We start from the raw sequence: 17,945 nt of genomic DNA, 5'->3' as shown, positions 1-17,945 counted from the left end.
TGCACCACGCTGCCCTTCACCAGGGACAAAGTCACTTCTTTATTCACAGCAGCAGAGGCTCTCCTGCTCCATCATCCCCCAGGCAGCCCCCTTTTACAGCCAGGGAAGGGGGACACTGGCCAGGCTTGGGAAGAGCCCACCAGCAGCAGCAGAAAGCCTGTGGTCTGCACCACCTCCAAGCTGATCCACAGAACCGCTCTTTCTACACCTCAGGGCTGCTTTGGGGGTTTAACAGGTGGAGGGAGACCTTTCAAGCGAGAAGACTTTGCCCACAGCAGTTTCTAGCTACCCAAACATGGAGTGTCGTGGTGGAAGTGTCCCAGGTGCTGCTCAGAGGAGGCAGCAGGCTCGGAAGAGCAGCATCCCCTCGGGTGAGGAGAGGTGCAGGGAGATGCTCTCGTTGGCCGACACGAAGAGCACGGAGCCACGGCGCAGGGACATCTCTGAGGCTGCTGCTGTGGAGGTGCCCACGGCTGTCCCTTGGATCACCAGCAGGATGCTGGCAGAGTCCATGGCAGAGATGAGGTACAGCTTGATGGAGGCAGGGATCTGCCAAGGGAAATGTCACTGTGCTGGGGTGTCCCTCAGCTCTGATCCTCTCTGCAGAGCTGGAAGGGGGTTGTCCCCACTCCCACCCCTTTGCTGGGCCTGCAGCAGCCCAAGCCCAGGGACCTCTTCCTGGTTCTCCCTCTGCCCAGAGCTGCTGGAGAAGGTGAACAAGCTCCAGGGAGGGATAAAGAGACCAGTACCCCATTACGCCCAAAATCACTCCCACGCTGCCAAGACACTGATAACAAAGGTGAGCGAGCCCCAGCCAGTGCTGGTGTGTCCCACCCGGTGTCCCCAGCACGGAGCTGTCACCTCTCACCTCTATCCTCATGATGGTGAAGTCTGGCACGGGTGGGTCGTAGAGGTAGACGTGGGGATCGAGCTGGCTCTGTGCTGCCGGGAGGATCTTGGAGCTGCTGGGTGCTGGTGTGTAGTTGAGCATCTCACACAAGGTGAGCACATCGATGAACTTGGGCGTGAGCCCGGCGCGCACCGTGTTGTCCGAGCACGCCATCACCTCCACGCAGTCTGGGGATGGGGCAGTGCTGTCAGCCCAGCCCTCAGCCAAGCCCAGCCCTAAGCCCAGCCCGACCCAGCCCAGCCCTCAGCCAAGCCCAGCCCAGCCCCTCCTCCCGTCCCCACGGCCAGGCCTTGCAGGATGCCGGGCTAGGAGAGCCCCCCGATGCTCACCTCCGTGCAGGTAGGCGTGGGGCTCGTTGGCTCCCAGGAACATGGCCTCCCCTGGCTCCAGCCTCACCAGGTTCAGGAAATAAATGGTGAAGCAGCCGATGTCCCCCGGGTACTGGGAGTGCAGCCGCAGCAGCAGCTCCCCGTTGCTGCCCGATGTGTCCTTTCCTTCTGCCACTGCACAGGACAGACCAGGCCCAGTGTGGGGAGAGCCTCTCCCCAAACACAGCCCCCCGAAGTGGTTTGGGGTGTCCCAGCCAGCACCCACCTTCCTGGGAGATCCTCTTCACCAGCATGTTCAGCTGGTCCACGAAGAACTTCTTCTCGCTCTTCATGAGGCGGGTGAAGCACACGCGCAGCGCGGCCGAGACCCCGCGCGGGTCATCGCTGCCGCTGCGCTCCAGCTGCTCCGCGGCCACCTCCCCGATCAGGGCCCGCAGCTCGGGGACACCTGCGGGGCCAGCGCCGCTCAGAGCCAGCCACAGGCCAGGGGACAGCAGCACCCCCATCCCAGGAGAGCACTGTCACTGTCCCCACAGCGAATCCCATCCCTGGGAGTGCTGCCTGCACCCTGAACCCAATCCCAAGGGAGCAGGGCCGCCATCCACACCCCAAACCCCATCCCAAGGGAGCACAGCCCCCATCCACACCCCAAATCCTGACCCAAGGGAGCATGGCCACCATCCCCATGCCAAATCCTATCCCAAGGGAGTACAACCCCCATCCACACCCCAAACTCTAACCCACGGGATCACAGCCACCATCTCCACCTCAAACCCCATCCCAAGGGAGCAGGGCCATCACCCACACCTCAAATCCTATCCTAAGGGAGCATGGCTACCATCCCCATCCCAAAGCCCATCCCAAGGGAGCATGGCCATCATCCCCATCCCAAAGCCCATCCCAAGGGAGCAGTGCCACCATCCCCATGCCACAGCCCATCCCAAAGGGAGCATGGCCACCATCCCCACCCCACGGCCACCATCCCCACTCTGGGGTCTGACCATGCCCCCTCCTCCAGCCTTACTCTGGAGGAAGGAGACAATCTCCTCCACGGGCCGGAAGCCACACATGCCCTCGAAGGGGGTGAGGGCGATGGCCATTTCGGGCTTGTGGTTGGCATCGGGATAGTGCTCAGGGAACTGGGCATGGAGCTTCGCTGCCAGCTCCTGCAGAGAGGGGACAGGAGCTGCCTGAGTCCCCAGGACACGGGGCCCAGCTGGGCTGCCCACACCACGCTCTCCCTACCTTGTTGGGGTGTGCCTGGACAGACAGGGCGGTGTTGACCGACAGCACCTTGAACAGGAAGGGCAGGTGTCCCTGGAAGGCGTCCTTCACCTTGGCCCCCAGGCAGGCGGGGTTGTCGGCGATCCACTGGCCCAGGGTCTTTTGGGGGATGCGGTTATCCCGGATGAGGGCATCGCCCCGGGGGTGTGTGCCCATCCACAGCTGCCAGACACCAACACACACAGCTGGCACCCCGAGCCGGGCAGGCAGCACGGATGACTTGGGCTTTTCCAGGGAGGTGATCCCTGGCTGCTCCCTCGGGGGCTGAGTCATGCCGGGCTTCCCTCCAAGCCAGGGGGACACGGGACAGCCGAGGGGCAGCACCGTGTCCCGCTAGGACACAGGATGGAGAGAGCCACCACGGCCGCGGGGTGGGATGGACACGCGGATGGGACGGACACACGGACAGAATGGACACAGAGACACACTCACCTCAGCGTAGGGCAGGTCAGGCTGGATCTGGACCAGGGGGTCACCGCTGGCCACCAGCTTGGCCACCTCGCTCTCCAGGCCCACCTTCCCCCAGGAATAGTTCTGCACCGCGCAGGACAGGGGGAACACTGCGGGAGGGAAGGCAGGTGTTAGCGGGGCACCGAAAGAAGCCCCGGAAATCCTCCCGGACACGCACGGAGCCCGCGGGGCAGGGTGACAGGATGGCAGGGAGGGAGAGCACCACGGCCTTGGCAGGGGACACTCTGTGGGGACGATCTGCAACCATCACACGGCCATCTGGGGGTGCCCGGGCTGGGGGCGCGACTCACGGGCCCTGCTCCCCGTGGCCCTGGGGGGTCCCGGTGTCGCATCGCGGAGCCCATCCCCGGGCGGGCGGGCGGTGGTGCCCGGTGCCCGTGCCCCGCTCACCGCGGATCTCCGCCATGGCTCTGCCGGGCAGGACCTGCCCCCCCTCCCTCACCGCCCCCCCGCCGCCACCGCCGGCGCGCCCGACGTCACGCGGCCACGCCCACCGGGTTAACCCCGCGCGAGCTGTGCGCGCCGCCGTGACGTCACGCGGCTCCCGGTCACGCGGGTGCCCCGGAAGCGCCAGGAGCGGCGGCGGGCGGGAGCGGAGCAGGAGCTGGACCGCGCCCATGTCGGGCTTCGACACCAACCCGTTCGCCGACCCGGTGGACATCAACCCCTTCCAGGTGGGCGCGGGTTACGGGTGCCTCTCCTGGCGCGGCGCGGCCCGGCCGGGGCCCCGTGTCCCGCACGCCGGGACGTGGCACTGAGTGAAGCGCCGCCGGCCAATGGCGGAGCCGCTCCTCCGCGCCTCGACCAATCAGAGAGAGGGGGCGGGACCAGGGGGGGCGTGAGGCGGCCGCGACCCCCGGCCCTGAGGGCGGCCTGGAGCCGAGCCCGGGTCCCGCTCCCGGTCCCTGCGTCCCCGTGTGCCCGCGGGTCACGGTCCCATCTCCTCCTCTCTCTGCAGCCCCTTCCCCTGCGCTGCCACGGCCGGGGGTCCGGAACCCTTTCCGCAGCGCTGTGACCCCCAGGTCCCTCCCGCTGTGTACCCGCACCCGGCTGCTCTCACCTCGAGGGGGGCTCTCCCACCCAGCTGGGAATGCCTGCTCCGAGGGTTTGTTCAAAATAATCCATCGCCGGAGCTCTCTCGGCCGTGCTGCGCGGCGGGCTGGTTGTCCTCTGAGTCTCTCTGGGTTTGTTTTTAAGGCGGTTCGGCTTTAAAGTGAGTTCCCGTGGCAACGCTGTGGATTTCGTGGCTCAAAGCAGAGGATTTCTGTTAAGGTCACCGAGGACTCGGTGTGTGCTCGCTGGGTTTCTCCTCTGTGGGATTAACCTCTGGAAATTGGGGTCACTGATGCAGGGAGCTGGCCTGGCACGGCCTCTGTGTGACAGTCAGGCTCTGGAGCCCAGCCTCACCTCCGCTGCTTGTCTGGGATGTGAGCACAGGAAAGAGGTGTTTTCCTGACCTTGGATCTCAGGGCTGAGCCAAACACAAGTTGTTTGTTGATAGAGCTGAGTCTTTTGAGGAATCAGAGTGAAAAAAATTCTTTCTCTTCTTCCTCACTTTCATTTTGACACGGTCCCGTGACTCTCAGGAATGGGAAGAGTTGGGATGATCTTGTTTCTCTGGTGTTCACTTTGGGGGATGGAATATATTGCTGTTCATGGACGTGGGATTTGTTGCTTTGGCTTTGAGGAAGTAAATATTCCTAGAATCACAGAATGGTTTGGGTTAGAAGGGAAATTAAAGCTCATCCAGTCCCACCCTCTGCCATGGGCAGGGACACTTCCACTGTCCCATGCTGCTCCAAGCCCTGTCCAGCCTGACCTGGAACATTTCCAGGGATAGCCAAAGCTTCTCTGGGCACCTTGTACCAGGGCCTCCCCACCTTCACAGGGAAGAATTTCCTAATATCCAATCTAATCTCTGTCAGTTGGAAGCCATTCTCTGTTCTCCTGTCACTTTGGGCCCTTGTAAAAAGTCTGTCTCCATCTTTCTTGTCATCTCCCTTCAGCTGCTTTGTGCACATTAAAGCTGTGCTGGTATCTGGCAGAACAGGGCTGTGCTCAGTCTTTATTCACTGATCAAACAAGAAAAGGTTGAAGGTGATTTCCAGGCAGTAACTCCCACGTCAGGCTCGCTTAACAAGGATTGACACATGTCCCACTGTGGATTCCTCTGTGAGAGCTCTTTGCAGCTCCTCTGATCCTTGTGGAAGCTTCTGTACCCCTCCTCTTGGGACTGCAAGTTTTTGTCTTACCTTTTTTTTTTTTTATTTTTCCAAGAAAAATTCCCCAGTCTCCAGCTGCTGGTTGAGAGGAATTTTTGACTGCTGCTTCCTGGAGCCTCGTTGGTCAGGTTTGAAATGGAATCCCAGCCTGTGGGACAGCCTGTTCCCTGCCAGGGGCTGGCTCTGTGCTGGGGTGACAGTGTCGCACTGACAGTGTCCCAGCCCGTGGATCTCTCCTGCCACAGCACCAGGATTGTCCCTCCTTGCTGCAGCTCCCAGTTCAGTGCTTCATCCTCCTCAAATCCTGAGGTTTCTGCCTTTTTAGGAGGCTTTGTTCATGATGTTCTTCAAGCTTTGTGTAAAATAAGCTGCTTTGGTCCTGTTAAAAATATCTCTGGCTGCTCTGTTACTTATTGTGACCAGTTAATGAGAGATGATTAACTTCCTTCCTTTATCTAGTAACCTGCTGCAAGTGGCAGCTGCCTCCAAAACTTTGATTCCAGCTTCAGACAGAGCTGGAAAGTTCCATCCTTTCCAGAGGTATCAAAACCGAAATCCTCAAGATTTCTCTCAGTGCATCTCCCAGGCAGTGGCAGCACCCTCAGTCTGCAGGACTGGTTATATTTGGGGCAATACTGTGATATTTTGACAACTGTGTTAAGTTCCAGGTGATTCTAGGTTGAGCTCTTTTTCCTTGATCTCATCTAGAGAAGCCTCTCATTTTGTTTCTTTAATCAGTGGGAAGAGAAAGAAAAGAAAAAAAATAGAATTCCTTGCACAAACCTGTTGTACCCAAACCTTTCAGCAGCACGACGGCAACTTTGTATTTGCGTTAAAGCTGCATTTGAAAATTGTTGTAATATTCCTGGCAGTGCAGTTTGGTCCAGATGGGGAATTATTCTGTGCTGGGGGCATCTGAAGCCATGAAAAACAGCATCACACATCCCTGGCACTTGAGGAAGTGATGGTTGGAAGGGCAGCACATGGGATCTGCCCATGGCACCCTGCAGGTCGAGCCAATTGTTGATTTGTGAGCACAAGCTTTGTGGCTGGACACCCTTATTGTGGCTCCAAGAGGTTCTGAATGAAATCCCTGTCCCCTGATCCTTTCCAAGGCTTCTTCTGAGAGGCTCAGCTGCCTTTTGCTGCTAGCTGGCAGAAAACAGCTGTAAAACACGAAGTTTGTGGGCAGCTCCTGGCTGATCCCTGCATTCCTGGTGCTCCCTCATCCCTCACTGCCTGCTCCAGGCTCACAGGAGCTGCTGCCCGTGCTTTACCCTCTGCTTTCCTTCCTGCCCTCCCCAGGCACGTGTCCAAACACTTCAGCTTTGTTGCAGATTCTCTGCTCTTTGGGTTCCTATTTTAGACACACTTGCACAATAGCAGGCAAGTTCAGCCCAGCTGCTGGGCCTTGGCCTCACAGCCTAATTAAGTGATTTTTTTTTTTAAAGCTGTGCAGTAAGATGAGAGTTTGTCTGCCTTGGGAATCAAACTGTGGTGGTGCTCTCCCTGCCCTTGGAGAGCCTCCAGCTTTTTTTTGGGTGCAGATGAGCCAAGGGAAGTAAAATTTGTGTTTTACAGTGGTACCATAGCATTTTTCCTTGTTGCCAGCCTGCCCAGCCAGGCTCTCTGGAGGGTTATGCAGCTCTCACATTCCACTTCCCACACCTTGAAGGGAGTTTCTCTTCCTTGTGCAGTTGTTTTCTGCTGGACTTTAGTCTGGATTAAAGGGTTTGTGCTGATGGGCAGCGCTGCCGTGCATGAGGGGAAGTATAAACTTGTGCTGACAGCCCTTATCTCTGCACAGCTGAAGCTTCCAGAGGAGTCAGGAGTGAAATAAAAGCACTTTTTATCTCCAGCCTGGCAGCCCTGCTGCTTCTTCCCACTTGTTGCAGCCTTTCCTTGCTGGGGAGCTGAACTTCCCCGAGCAGCAGCACTGGGGAATGAGAGGTGATTCACAAACGAGTGTGACCTGTTGGTGCTGGGAGTGCCTGCCCTGCAGGAGCTCTGCTGTTACTCATTAACTGCTCCCTGTGCTCCTGCCCAGCACCAGGCTGCGCTAGAACCCCGTGTGAAAAACGCCAGTCGCTTCTTTTTAAAGTGTTAAAAGTTTCATAGTCATAAAATGGTTATAAAAATAGCGATATAATAAGAGTAATAATAATTTAGACAATTTGAATTAGGACGATATGAGACAGTAGAAACAAAGAGTTGTGGACAGTCATTTTTCTGGGCAGCATGAGCCTGAAAAAGGACACACATTAACAGGATTAACCCTTAAAAACAACAGCCTGTTGCATATTCATGCACCTCATACATGATGCATAAATTCCATTCAAACACAGGATTCTGTCTGGTCAGTGTCAGCTTCTTCCTCTGAATCCTGACAGCATCTCAGGGCTGGGCAAGGCAGGAAGAAGTTTATTTCTTCTGATAAGATGGCAATAAATTCTCTTTCTCTGAAAGATTTAGGTGTCCTGTGGCTGCTATCTCACTGTGAGTCCTTTCTTTAGAAAAATTATCCTGCATAGCATAGTTTCTGTTTTAACGTCTACTTAAGAAAATTAATGCAGCATAACTTTCTAACATAACACATACAATATTCATTTTAATATTTGCAAAAAACCAATCATAAAATATGCATTTTTCACACCTGGGAATGGCTCCAGAGGGATTTTCCTCCGTGCCCCGGCTCCATCAGCCCCACACACCCCGAGGCAGCCTCGGTTCCTTCTCCCTCCATGGAGCACCAAATTAGAAGGGCTGGTCTGGACACACGAGGTGCTGAGGGAGGGAGCAGAAGCCACTTTTTAATTTTCTGAGCCACTCCCAGCTCTGGGGTTGCCAGGCCAGGAGGATTTCCGAGTTCCAAAAGGGCCTCGTTGCTGGGATAAGGGGGAGAGGAGCGCTCCAGAGGGCAGCACCTGGCTGCCCAAGAGGAACCTCTGCATGCAGAGGAGTAGGTGGAAAAGAGGAGATAAAAAACGAGCTGCGTAAAAACCCTGCAGGTGAGGGGAGGGAGGTGTGTGAGGTGCACAGAGCCTGTTTTTAAACATCAGAGGATGTTTAAAAGACGAGTGGGAGGTGCTGTGAGTGGAAGTGAGAGCTGTTATGCCAGCAGCATTAAAACCTCCTAAAATAATTGGTGTCACACCTCCAGCTCAATTTTTCCTGAGTGTTTCACTTATTCAGAGCAATCAGTGGCATTTTAGCTTGCCAGCATCTCTCAGCCAGAATCAGCTATGTCTAAAATCTCATTTTGTGTGGCTTCATGCTTGCTTTGTGAGTCCCAGCAGCATCCTGACCATGGGTGGATGAATCCAAATCCCTGGAAATTAGGAATATCTCATTGTAGGTTAGCAGAAGTAACCTGCACAAAGTATTCCTGTGTTGTGGTTGTTCAGACATCCCTCTTGGCTGAACAGGAGATTATTTCTGCTGACAATTCTTGCCTTGCTGGTAGTCATCTCCTTGGATATTTAAATTCCACGCCAGCCAGGGCCATCTCCCTGTGGCAAGGATGTGTTTCACTCCTTCAAATTCCCAGCTAACAAGCAGATGGAAAGCAGGCAGCATGGATGAGATGGACTTGATGTTCTTGAAGGCCTTTTCCAAACGGAACAATTCAGTGCTGTCAGTGGTGATTGCCCATATCCAGTGTTGATTTCTCCTTGTGCTCTCTCCCTGCAGGACCCCTCGGTGACACAGCTCACAAACACCAGCCAAAGTGGCTTGGATGAATTCAACCCCTTTTCTGAGAGCTCCCAGCGGGTAAGTGCCACGTGTCCTTGTGCTCTGTGTGCCTGGTGGTGCTTTTAGAGGTGTAGAAGGTCCCTTGATAGGTGCAGCTTGAAAAAAGAGGAATTCACAGCTGATTTCTGTAGCCCCGCATTTCTCTTCACAGAGAAAAGCAAGGCACAATTCTTCCCAAGAATATTTCTGGGGTTCACATTCTCTGAACCTCAGAGGAAAAAAACCACAATTCCTATCATTTGCTCTGCCTGTGTTTGTGCAAAAGTAGATTACAACACAGAGAATTTTTACCCACAGTGAAGGTGTTTTGTTTCCTTGGCCTGTCAGGCCAAGAGTGTGTGTGTGTGTCAGGACTGTTGAGTGACAGACACGAGATTCAGGGCAAGGTAAGCAGTGTGTGCAGAGTGAGTGCTGGGCAGATTCAGTTTTAGATGTATACAATAATATAGTATAATAAAGTAATTAATTAACGTTCTAATATCAGTGGAGTCAGATGCATCATTCCCTCCCCTCATTGAGGCCATCACAACTCTGGATTTCCCTGTGGATGTGGCTCATGGTGTGCAGGAGTGGGAAATTGCTCTTGCACTGGAGCAGTAATGAGCTCCCAGCTCACTGGCATGGAACAGCTCCTCTCCAGCTGCCTGCTGGCTCCCAGGGAAGCCCCATGAAGTGTGAAGGGGAAGATGGTTTGTGGCAGGGCACTGCAGCCTTTATTTGCTCCCTGGGCTGGGAGCTGAGCTGCACTGGCCACTGAGGGATGGCTGGGAGAGCCTCACCCTTATTCCCTGGCTGCTGCCATGAGCCAGGTGGGAGAAGGAGGGCAGGAAGGGGAGATTAGTTAGATTTTTTTTTGCTTTAAACAATTCACCAAGAGCCCTTTGTGTTTCTCCTGCCCTGTTTTTCCTGATCTCTCCCAGACGAATGCGGTGCGGACGACGCCGGCGGCGCAGCCCTCGCAGCCAGCGGTGCTGCAGACATCTGTGGAGCCCACACCACAGGTACAGCCCTTCCCTGCTGCCCTCCCAGCCTCCTCCAGCTCCCAGGGCCTCTGGGAGCACAGCATTCCCTGGGCTGGGCACTGGGAAGCTGCAGGTGGGATTTTCAGCTTGTATTTCCAAGGCAGATCTTTGTAGGGAATACATACGCAGATTCTTCTACTATCTCGTTCCCTGTCCCTCTGGTGGCAGAGCTTGCTTTGCCTTGTGTCCTGTTGGCTCTGGCTTCCCTCTGGAAATCCTGGAATGAATCCTGCTAATGCTTTTAGCTTAGTTCTGGTGTCTGGTCAGACATGCTCAGTGCCAGGAGAATAAATGCAAGTACCCGGCCACCAGCACCACCTCATCCAAAGAACTGGGAGAAAGAATAATTTCTCAGAATACAAAACAGGTAGAAGAGATCCTTAAGACATGTGGTAGGCAGCTGGGAAGGGAATTGTCCTGGTAAGCCCAGGAGCCCTGCTCCCCACTCTGGAGTGATGAGCTCAGAGCTGTGAGATGAAGTGTGAGGTAGAAGAAGCTGTGAATAAGCTCCTCCTGCCAGCCCTAACTTGATTTTGTCCTCCAGTGGCAGAATCAAGATGTCTGAGGCTGAGCTTCCATGTCACCCTGTGCCCAAGGTGTCTGAGGCTGAGCTTCCATGTCACCCTGTGCCCTGTTTCCTTCCCAGCCTGGCACCCAGGTGCCACCACAGGGCAGGGCAGGGCAGGGCTGACCTCTCTGCTGTTTGTGCCCTCCCCAGGCCGTGGCTGCAGCAGCACAGGCAGGGCTGCTCCAGCAGCAGGCAGAGCTAGAGAGGAAGGCAGCAGAGCTGGAGAAGAAGGAAAGGGAGCTGCAGAGCCACGCAGCCAGCATCGACCGTGAGTACTGACTCCTGCCCAGGGCAGCCTGGCTCCCTTGGTTTGCCAGGATTTCAGGATAATTCCCTGTGGCAGCCCTTCTGGGACATGCCTGGCATCCCACAGCTTCCAAGATGGGAAGGTGGGATGCTGGAGGGCAGCTCTGGTGGGTCCCTGCCCTCAAGCAGCTGCATTTCACCCCCAAAAGCTCCCAAGCACTGATCTGTGCCCGTGTCAGAGCTGGTGAACGACTCTGCCATGCTGAGGCTTCTCACTGAGGGCAGCAAAGCTCTTCTCCTCAGCCTCAATGCTCTTTTAACCACAGGAACCCAATATTTTCCCCCTAATTTTGGTCTGAAGTGGCTGAATCTGGGCTTGCAGGGCTGAGTGATGGTGGCTGTGATGGCCCTTTGGCCAGTGCAGGGAATTCTGCTTTCCTCCAGGAAAAACCCCTGCACACAGCTGCTGTGCCAGCAGTTTATCCCATTCCTGCTGTGCTGCCCAACCCCTGGGCTCTGCCAAGGTTTTAATGCATGAATTAAACAATAGCTGAACAGCAGCTTGGAAATTCTGGGGTGGGATTAGTGTTTGAATGAGAGAAGAGCAAGTGAAGAGCTGCTCCTTCCTCCCTCCCTCCCTCCCACAGCGAGGCAGAACAACTGGCCTCCTCTCCCCAAGAGGTGTCCCATCAAGCCCTGCTTCTACCAGGACTTCTCTGCAGACATCCCAGCTGACTACCAGAGGATATGCAAGATGCTCTATTACTTGTGGATGTGTAAGTAATGGCCTCACCTGCAGTCAGAATTCTTTTGGAGGAGGTTCTGTGTGAAAAGCTGAGCTCTGTCACGCAGTAAATGCTGTTGGTGTTGTCTGCAAGGCTCAAATCAGGTTTCCCTCCTTTCTTGTGAAGAACCTCGAGTTTATGCTTTGGGAATAGCTCATTCATGACAAAATTTTAATTGTTTTATGGAGGCTTGAGCACCTGTTTAAGATTTGGCCGTGAGCAGCAGGATCAGATGAGCTTCTTAGGTCAAGCTCTGTTTCCCTTCCAAGGGAGGCAGGGAAATTAGATGGCCCAAAGTCACCTTAATTTCTGCAGCTCTCCCTGTGTTCACTGAGACATTGAGGGTGCTTTGGAGTTTCCAAGAGCTTGCTGATGTTGTTTTTCTCTCTCTCCCACCCCAAACAGTGCATTCCATCACCCTGCTCCTAAACCTGCTGGCCTGCCTGGCGTGGTTCACAGTGGACAACAGCAGAGGAGTGGACTTTGGGCTCTCCATCCTGTGGTTAATTTTATTCACCCCTTGTGCCTTTCTCTGTTGGTACCGACCAATTTACAAGGCTTTCAGGCAAGTGCTGGGTTGGTTTTTTCTGTAACAGGGATGTATCTCTTAGTGGGAGGAGCTTTGGGTTTATCTGTTCCCATCGTGTTTTGCCCTCAGGATTTTTCCAGCTCTTTGCATCATTAGATAAATCCAAACCACTGTGTTGCTAAACATATTAGATCTGTCTGATAGAACTTAATTATGGTGATCCTTTTTCATCCTGAAATCCAAGCCTGGGCAGACAGAGGACAGTTTGAATTCATTTTTTATTCACTTTAATAATTTCTAAGACACTGTTTGGTACACTGATGTGGAGCACACTGTGTTTGTTGAGGGAGCTGCCTTCACCCCATCTTGCTCTGGGCAGATGGACACATTTAGGTGCCCAAATTCCTCCCCTCAGCAGCTCTTCCCTGCAGAAAGGAGTTCACTGAAGCTGTTCCTCTCCTCTCAGAGCAGGAACTCTGTGCAGGGATCACAGGTTTCACTCCTCTCTCCTGCAGGTCTGACAGCTCCTTCAGCTTCTTCGTCTTCTTTTTCATCTTCTTCTGCCAAATAGCAATCTACATCATCCAGGCTGTTGGGATTCCTGGCTGGGGAGACAGGTAAGCTTGGCTTTGCTGCCTGCCGTGTCACACATCCTTTTCTCACCAGGGCTGTGACTGGCAGGAGCTTTGGGGCCTGCTTCTGACAGCTGCCTGTTCTTTCTGCTGTGGTTTTCCTCTCTCAGCTCATGGCAGGTCCCAGCTGCCTCCCTGCTCTGCTCTTCCCATCCTAATCCCAGTGTGTGAAGGGGAGTATGTGAATTACTGGATATTGGGCAGGAATCCTTCCCTCACAGGGTGCCCAGAGCAGCTGTGGCTGCCCCTGCATCCCTGGCAGTGTCCAAGGCTGGGTTGGATGGGACTTGGAGCACCCTGGGATAGTGGGAATTGTCCCTGCCCATGGCAGGGGGGTGGAATGTGAATTTTGAAGCTCCTTCTGACCCAAACTGTTGTGTGATTCTGTGAGAACTCCTTTGTGCCTCTTCTCCCTCACTCAGCACAGATCATATTTGCTCCTCTGGTGTGAACCAGATCTGCCTTGTTCAAACTGGAGCCTTCCCTGACAGCAGTGTGGGGCTGAGGGGTCTCTGACCTGAAATCTGGGTGCTGCTCAGCCGACTCTGTCCCCAAACTCTCCCTGGATCCCTCAGGAGCATGTGCTTGGTGGGCTGAGATAAGCAGAGAGGCTTTTAGCCTCTCCCTTTCTCAGTGACATTGTCCAGAAGGGCGAGCCTGGGCTTTTGGAGCAGCTCCAGCAGCCTCATGTCAGCAGCTGTGCCCTGCAGGGAGAGCACAGCCTTTCCTCTCACCTTGCTGCCCCTGCTGCAGCTCCTGTTCTGGAGTCAGGGTGAGGTTAGCAGCCTGTCCTGGAGCTCAGGGTGAGGTTAGCAGTCCATTCTGGAGCTCAGGGAAGGTCAGCAGCCTGTTCTGGAGTCAGGGAGCTCAGGGAAGGTTGGCAGCTCCCATTCTGGATTTAGGGAGCTCAGGGAAGGTCAGCAGCCTGTTCTGGAGCTCAGGGAAGGTCAGCAGCCTGTTCTAGAGCTCAGGGTAAAGTTAGCAGCTCCCATTCTGTATTTAGGAAGCTCAGGGAAGGTCAGCAGCCTGTTCTGGAGTCGGGGAGCTCAGGGAAGGTCGGCAGCCTGTTCTGGAGCTAAGGGAAGGTTAGGAGTCCATTCTGGAGCTCAGGGAAGGTCAGCAGCTCCCATTCTGGAGCTCAGGGAATGTTAGCAGCCCATTCTGGAGTCAGGGAGCTCAGGGTGAGGTCAGCAGCCTGTTCTGGAGTCAGGGAGCTCAGGGAAGGTTAACAGTCCCTTGTGGAGTCAGGGAGCTCAGGGGAAGGTTAGCAGCCGGTTCTGGAGCTCAGGGTGAGATTAGCAGCTCCCACTCTGTATTTAGGAAGCTCAGGGAAGGTCAGCAGCCTGTTCTGGAGTCGGGGAGCTCAGAGAAGGTCAGCAGCCTGTTCTGGAGCTAAGGGAAGGTCAGCAGCCTGTTCTGGAGCTCAGGAAAGGTCAGCAGCCCGTGGTGCCTGTCCCAGGGCAGGCTCCAGGCAGGAGCTGCTGTCTGTTTGTGCCCTGTGCCTGCAGAAGGGCCCGTGGGCAGCGCTGTCCCTGCCTCCCCCCTGCCCGAGTCACGGGGGATGTGGAGTGGGTTCAGTCTGCCCTGGAGAGGCTGCCTGCAGCTCTCTGCTCCCTTCCCTGCTGCCAGCCAGCCAGCCAGCGTGGATATTTTTGGCTGCAGTGCACGGTGTGCCTTTCTGCTTCCCTGTGCTGCCAGGAGCGGTGCCACACATGGCATGGCACCCATCCCTCCTCCTGCTGCTGCTGGCACACGGCGTGCTGGTGGAGCACTTGGAAAGGTTCCTTTCTCCAGCCCCCAGGAAGGTGTTCTGAGTGAGGTGTCTTGGTATTTTCAGCCACAGCCAAGTGCTGGTAACTCTGTGAATTCTCTCTGCCCCTTTTCCTTCAACACCTCCCAGTGTCTGTGAATTAGAATGGTGGAATCACAGGATGCTTTGGGTTGGAAGGGACCATGGGCAGGGACACCTTCCACTATCCCAGGTAGCTCCAATCCCCATCCAGCTTGGCCTGGGGCACTTCCAGGGATGGAGCAGCCACAACTGCTCTGTGCCAGCTGAACACACATGGATGCAGCTGAACCCAGCCTGTGCCAGGGTTTCACCACCTCCATCCCTTCCTGTCTCTTCCTCCTCCTCTCAACCCTTTCATCCCTGTCAGGGTGACACAGCTCCAGGCTCCAGACCTGCCAGCTGATCTCTCCCAATTCAGCTCTTCCAGCCTATCTTTACCCCTCTTGGCTGAATTTTGAGAAGGTGCCCATGGAAGTCACTGTTGGCGCCAAGGGTATTGATTTTGCTGCCTGAGGGGAGGGCACAGAGCTGGAATGTGGGTGGAATGAGCACAATCCTCCTCTAAAAATGCTAATGGAAACTCTATCCCCAAAACAAAGGCCTGGACGAGCTCCAGGCTGCCCGTTTCCATTTTGTGCTGCCCTGTAACCTTGCCCTGCAGCAGGGCTGTGCTCCAGCTGTGCTCCAGCTGTGCTGGGACGCTGCCCATGCCCAGCCCCTGTCTCTCCTGTCCCTGGCAGCGGCTGGATCGCGGCGCTCTCGGAGGTGCACGGCAACGTGGCCGTGGTGGTGATCATGATGGTGGTGGCAGCCTTCTTCACGCTCTGCGCCGTGCTCTCCCTCTTCCTCCTCAAGCAGGTGAGTGCCTCGGGGGCCAGCAGAGCTCAGGCTGCCCCCAGGGCTCCTGGATTTGATGCCTCCCTTCACCCAGCTGGGAATGATGGTGGCATGGGGGCACTGGTGGCTCAGGAGGTTTTAATTAAAGTGGTTTTGATTGTGCTTCCTGCAGCGATGCCAGATTTTTTGGACAGTCTTGAAGTGGGAAGTAGCCTCCCCTTGGGAGTCATAGAATCATGAAATGATTTGGGAAGGGATCTTAGAGCTCATCTTACCTCCTGCCAAGGGCAGGGACGCTTTCCACTGTCCCAGGGTGCTCCAAGCCCTGTCCAACCTGGCCTGGAACATTTCCAGGGATCCTGGGGCAGCCACAGCTTCTCTGGGCAACCCACCCTGACAGAGAAGGATTTATTTCCTGATACCCTGCCCTCTGGCAGTTCAAAACCATTTCCCCTTGTCATGCCTGGAGCTGGCAGAGCAGAGGTGTTTGTGGTGCTGTTCAGCACCCAGGGATTTTCAGTCACTGCTCCCACAGCCTTGTGGGGCTTTTCAAAGCCTGGTGGGGTCCCAGTGAGTGCCTTCCCACTGGTTCTAAACCCAGCCCTCCTCCCTCCTCCTGCCTGCCCACAGCAGGGCTGGATTTCTGCAGGAACAACAGAAATGGAGCTTGGGGGAAGCCAAGGACAGGCTGGACTGATCCTCTTTCTGTTGGTACTTCCTTCTTTTCCCCTGCCTTTATCTTGAAGGAAATACCTGATGCTGTTGGCACCTTCAGGTCCTGCCCTGCAGTAAATACTGGGTTAAGCATGAACCATCACAGTGTGGGGAATTTTGGGGTCTGAAACCACTAATTTTGCTGAGAGCTCCACGTTTTCCAGCAAATGAAGCTCTCCTGAAATCTGCCATGGAGCCAGTGGCTGCAGCCCATGCTCTGCAGCTGTCCAGGGAGCTGCTTAGCCTGGGACAAGCTGGGTGTGTGCAGCAATCCCACAGGCTGATTTCAATCCCTCTCTCCCTCCCCTCTCTTCCCCAGGTGCATTCCCTGTATCGGCGCACAGGAGCCAGCTTCCAGAGGGCCCAGGAGGAGTTTTCCCAAGGCATCCTCACCAACAGGAGCTTCCAGAACGCAGCAGCTGGGGCAGCCTCCTCAGCTGCACAGAGTGCTTTCAGAGGAAACTAACCCTGCCCAGCAAATCCAGCCCTTCTTCCCAGCAAATCCAGCCCTTCTTCCTGGGCTGCCTCCCTCTCGCTTCCTCTGCCCTCATCTCCCCAACCTTCTATTTTTATTTTTGTTTTTTTTTTTCTGAAAATGCACTTTTTTTGGGGGTACCATGTGAGCTCTGTGATGCCGACACTCCTGATGAGAAGAGGTTTTTTTTTTTTTTGGGCTTCAGCTGAGCTACGGTTTGGATGATGATTCCTTTTCCCTGTCTTGTTTTAGGGTGTGGGGAGATGGGGGAAGACATTCTCTGAGGCAAATATTCCTCTCTCCAGGACCTTCCAGGTGTTTGTCTCTTCCTCCCCCTCACTCTGTCTGTAGCAGGAAGATGAGGGGAAGCAGGTTTTTGATTTTACTCTCTCTTCTCTTGGCCTTTGCTATGAAGAATTTGATTATCTGCTGTCTTGGGGAGGGTTTTGTAACGTGCATGTAGTTGATGTCATTAATTTTAAGAACAGAAGCTGTACTTTTGGTTTATTACACTCACACAATGCTGTATTTTTGACCTCATAACTGCTGGGCTTCCTGAGAGCCAAGAAGGAAAATCTGGGAGCAGGGGGGAGTTTGGGAGGGGATGTATTTCCCCTGATGTCCCCAGGGCACATCCCTTGCTTCCAGGAGGATCCTGCAGGTGCCAGAGAGGGGGAGAAGGGATCAGTGGAGGCTGAGTCTTCTCGGTGACTTGAGAGCAGGAGAGGGAGGGTAACAGGGATTTTGGTTTGGCTCCCAGCTCCAGTTTGGGGGCAGCTGAGGATGCCGGGTCACACAGTGCCTGTGACGCCCTTCTCCAGCTAACCCTGAAGGAGTCTTTCTCCAGGGAAGGCTCCTCCCTGCCTTCCTCCCGACCAGTTTAATTTTTTTTTTTAGCTGGGAAGGAACTGTTTCCATGTGTGTTCAGCTGCATCCCAAGATGGGATGTCCCTTGGGACGCAGAGGGGCGGATGGGGGCAGGTTCCCACCTCTCCCTCCCTCAGCCCCGTGGTTTGGGTGTCGCGGGGAGGGAATTTAATGCAGATTTGGCTTTGCGGTGCCCCTTTACCAGGCTGGGGTTGTATCAGACCCCCATCCTGTGCCGGTGAGGGGCGGCGGGGGCGATGGGATGAAGAAATCGGTATTTTTACACCCTTTTCCTTCTGTATTACTGGATTTTTTTCCCCCTGCGTCTGATCTTTTAATGTTTAAAAAAATTATTAATAAAAATTTGTTCATGTGGTCCAGACACGGTGCCCGTGCGGCGGCGACGGGGGGCGTGGCCTGTTGTGATTGACGGATTGGGGGCGTGGACAATACGGACAGGGTGGAGCCGGGGCGTGGCTTGCGGTGGAAATGAAAATGTGTGGGCGTGG

General features: G+C 55.0%; 2 protein-coding genes across 3 annotated transcripts; one reads left to right on the top strand and one right to left on the bottom strand.

Moving 5' to 3' along the window:
• Window positions 1-19: 19 nt before the first annotated feature.
• MPI (mannose phosphate isomerase) lies at window positions 20-4,416 on the bottom strand. 2 transcript variants are annotated; one of them, XM_064721879.1, is made up of 8 exons: window positions 4,055-4,416; window positions 2,956-3,083; window positions 2,485-2,685; window positions 2,264-2,405; window positions 1,505-1,687; window positions 1,240-1,413; window positions 869-1,077; window positions 20-549 (listed from the first exon to the last, which is right to left on the bottom strand). In XM_064721879.1, the coding sequence occupies exons 3-8, from the start codon at window positions 2,677-2,679 to the stop codon at window positions 331-333; spliced, it is 1,122 nt and encodes a 373-aa protein (XP_064577949.1). In that variant the 5' UTR covers window positions 2,680-2,685; window positions 2,956-3,083; window positions 4,055-4,416; the 3' UTR covers window positions 20-330. The 2 variants fall into 2 exon arrangements, with proteins under 2 accessions (XP_064577949.1, XP_064577947.1); XM_064721877.1 differs by lacking the exon at window positions 4,055-4,416 and adding an exon at window positions 3,385-3,459.
• SCAMP2 (secretory carrier membrane protein 2) lies at window positions 3,519-17,818 on the top strand. Its single transcript, XM_064721880.1, has 9 exons — window positions 3,519-3,668; window positions 8,907-8,987; window positions 9,890-9,970; window positions 10,710-10,827; window positions 11,453-11,581; window positions 11,996-12,155; window positions 12,635-12,736; window positions 15,284-15,401; window positions 16,414-17,818. The coding sequence occupies exons 1-9, from the start codon at window positions 3,612-3,614 to the stop codon at window positions 16,558-16,560; spliced, it is 993 nt and encodes a 330-aa protein (XP_064577950.1). The 5' UTR covers window positions 3,519-3,611; the 3' UTR covers window positions 16,561-17,818.
• The last annotated feature ends 127 nt before the right edge of the window (window positions 17,819-17,945 follow it).

The sequence above is a fragment of the Zonotrichia leucophrys genome, chromosome 10 (assembly GCF_028769735.1).
Source record: "Zonotrichia leucophrys gambelii isolate GWCS_2022_RI chromosome 10, RI_Zleu_2.0, whole genome shotgun sequence".
In the NCBI taxonomy this organism is placed as follows: domain Eukaryota; kingdom Metazoa; phylum Chordata; class Aves; order Passeriformes; family Passerellidae; genus Zonotrichia; species Zonotrichia leucophrys.
The sequence above is the reverse complement of the archived record's forward strand: the minus strand, read 5'-3'. Positions and strand labels throughout refer to the sequence as shown.

Bases quoted from the DNA above. Each gene is read 5' to 3' on its own strand.
- MPI (XM_064721877.1), bottom strand. The intron at 1,414-1,504 runs GTGGGTGCTGGC...TGTCCTGTGCAG, and splicing joins GAAGAGGATCTCCCAGGAAG to TGGCAGAAGGAAAGGACACA. The intron at 550-868 runs GTGAGAGGTGAC...TTCCCTTGGCAG, and splicing joins TCACCATCATGAGGATAGAG to ATCCCTGCCTCCATCAAGCT.
- SCAMP2 (XM_064721880.1), top strand. From the start codon at position 3,612: ATGTCGGGCTTCGACACCAACCCGTTCGCCGACCCGGTGGACATCAAC. The intron at 8,988-9,889 runs GTAAGTGCCACG...GATCTCTCCCAG, and splicing joins TTTCTGAGAGCTCCCAGCGG to ACGAATGCGGTGCGGACGAC. The intron at 9,971-10,709 runs GTACAGCCCTTC...TGCCCTCCCCAG, and splicing joins CTGTGGAGCCCACACCACAG to GCCGTGGCTGCAGCAGCACA.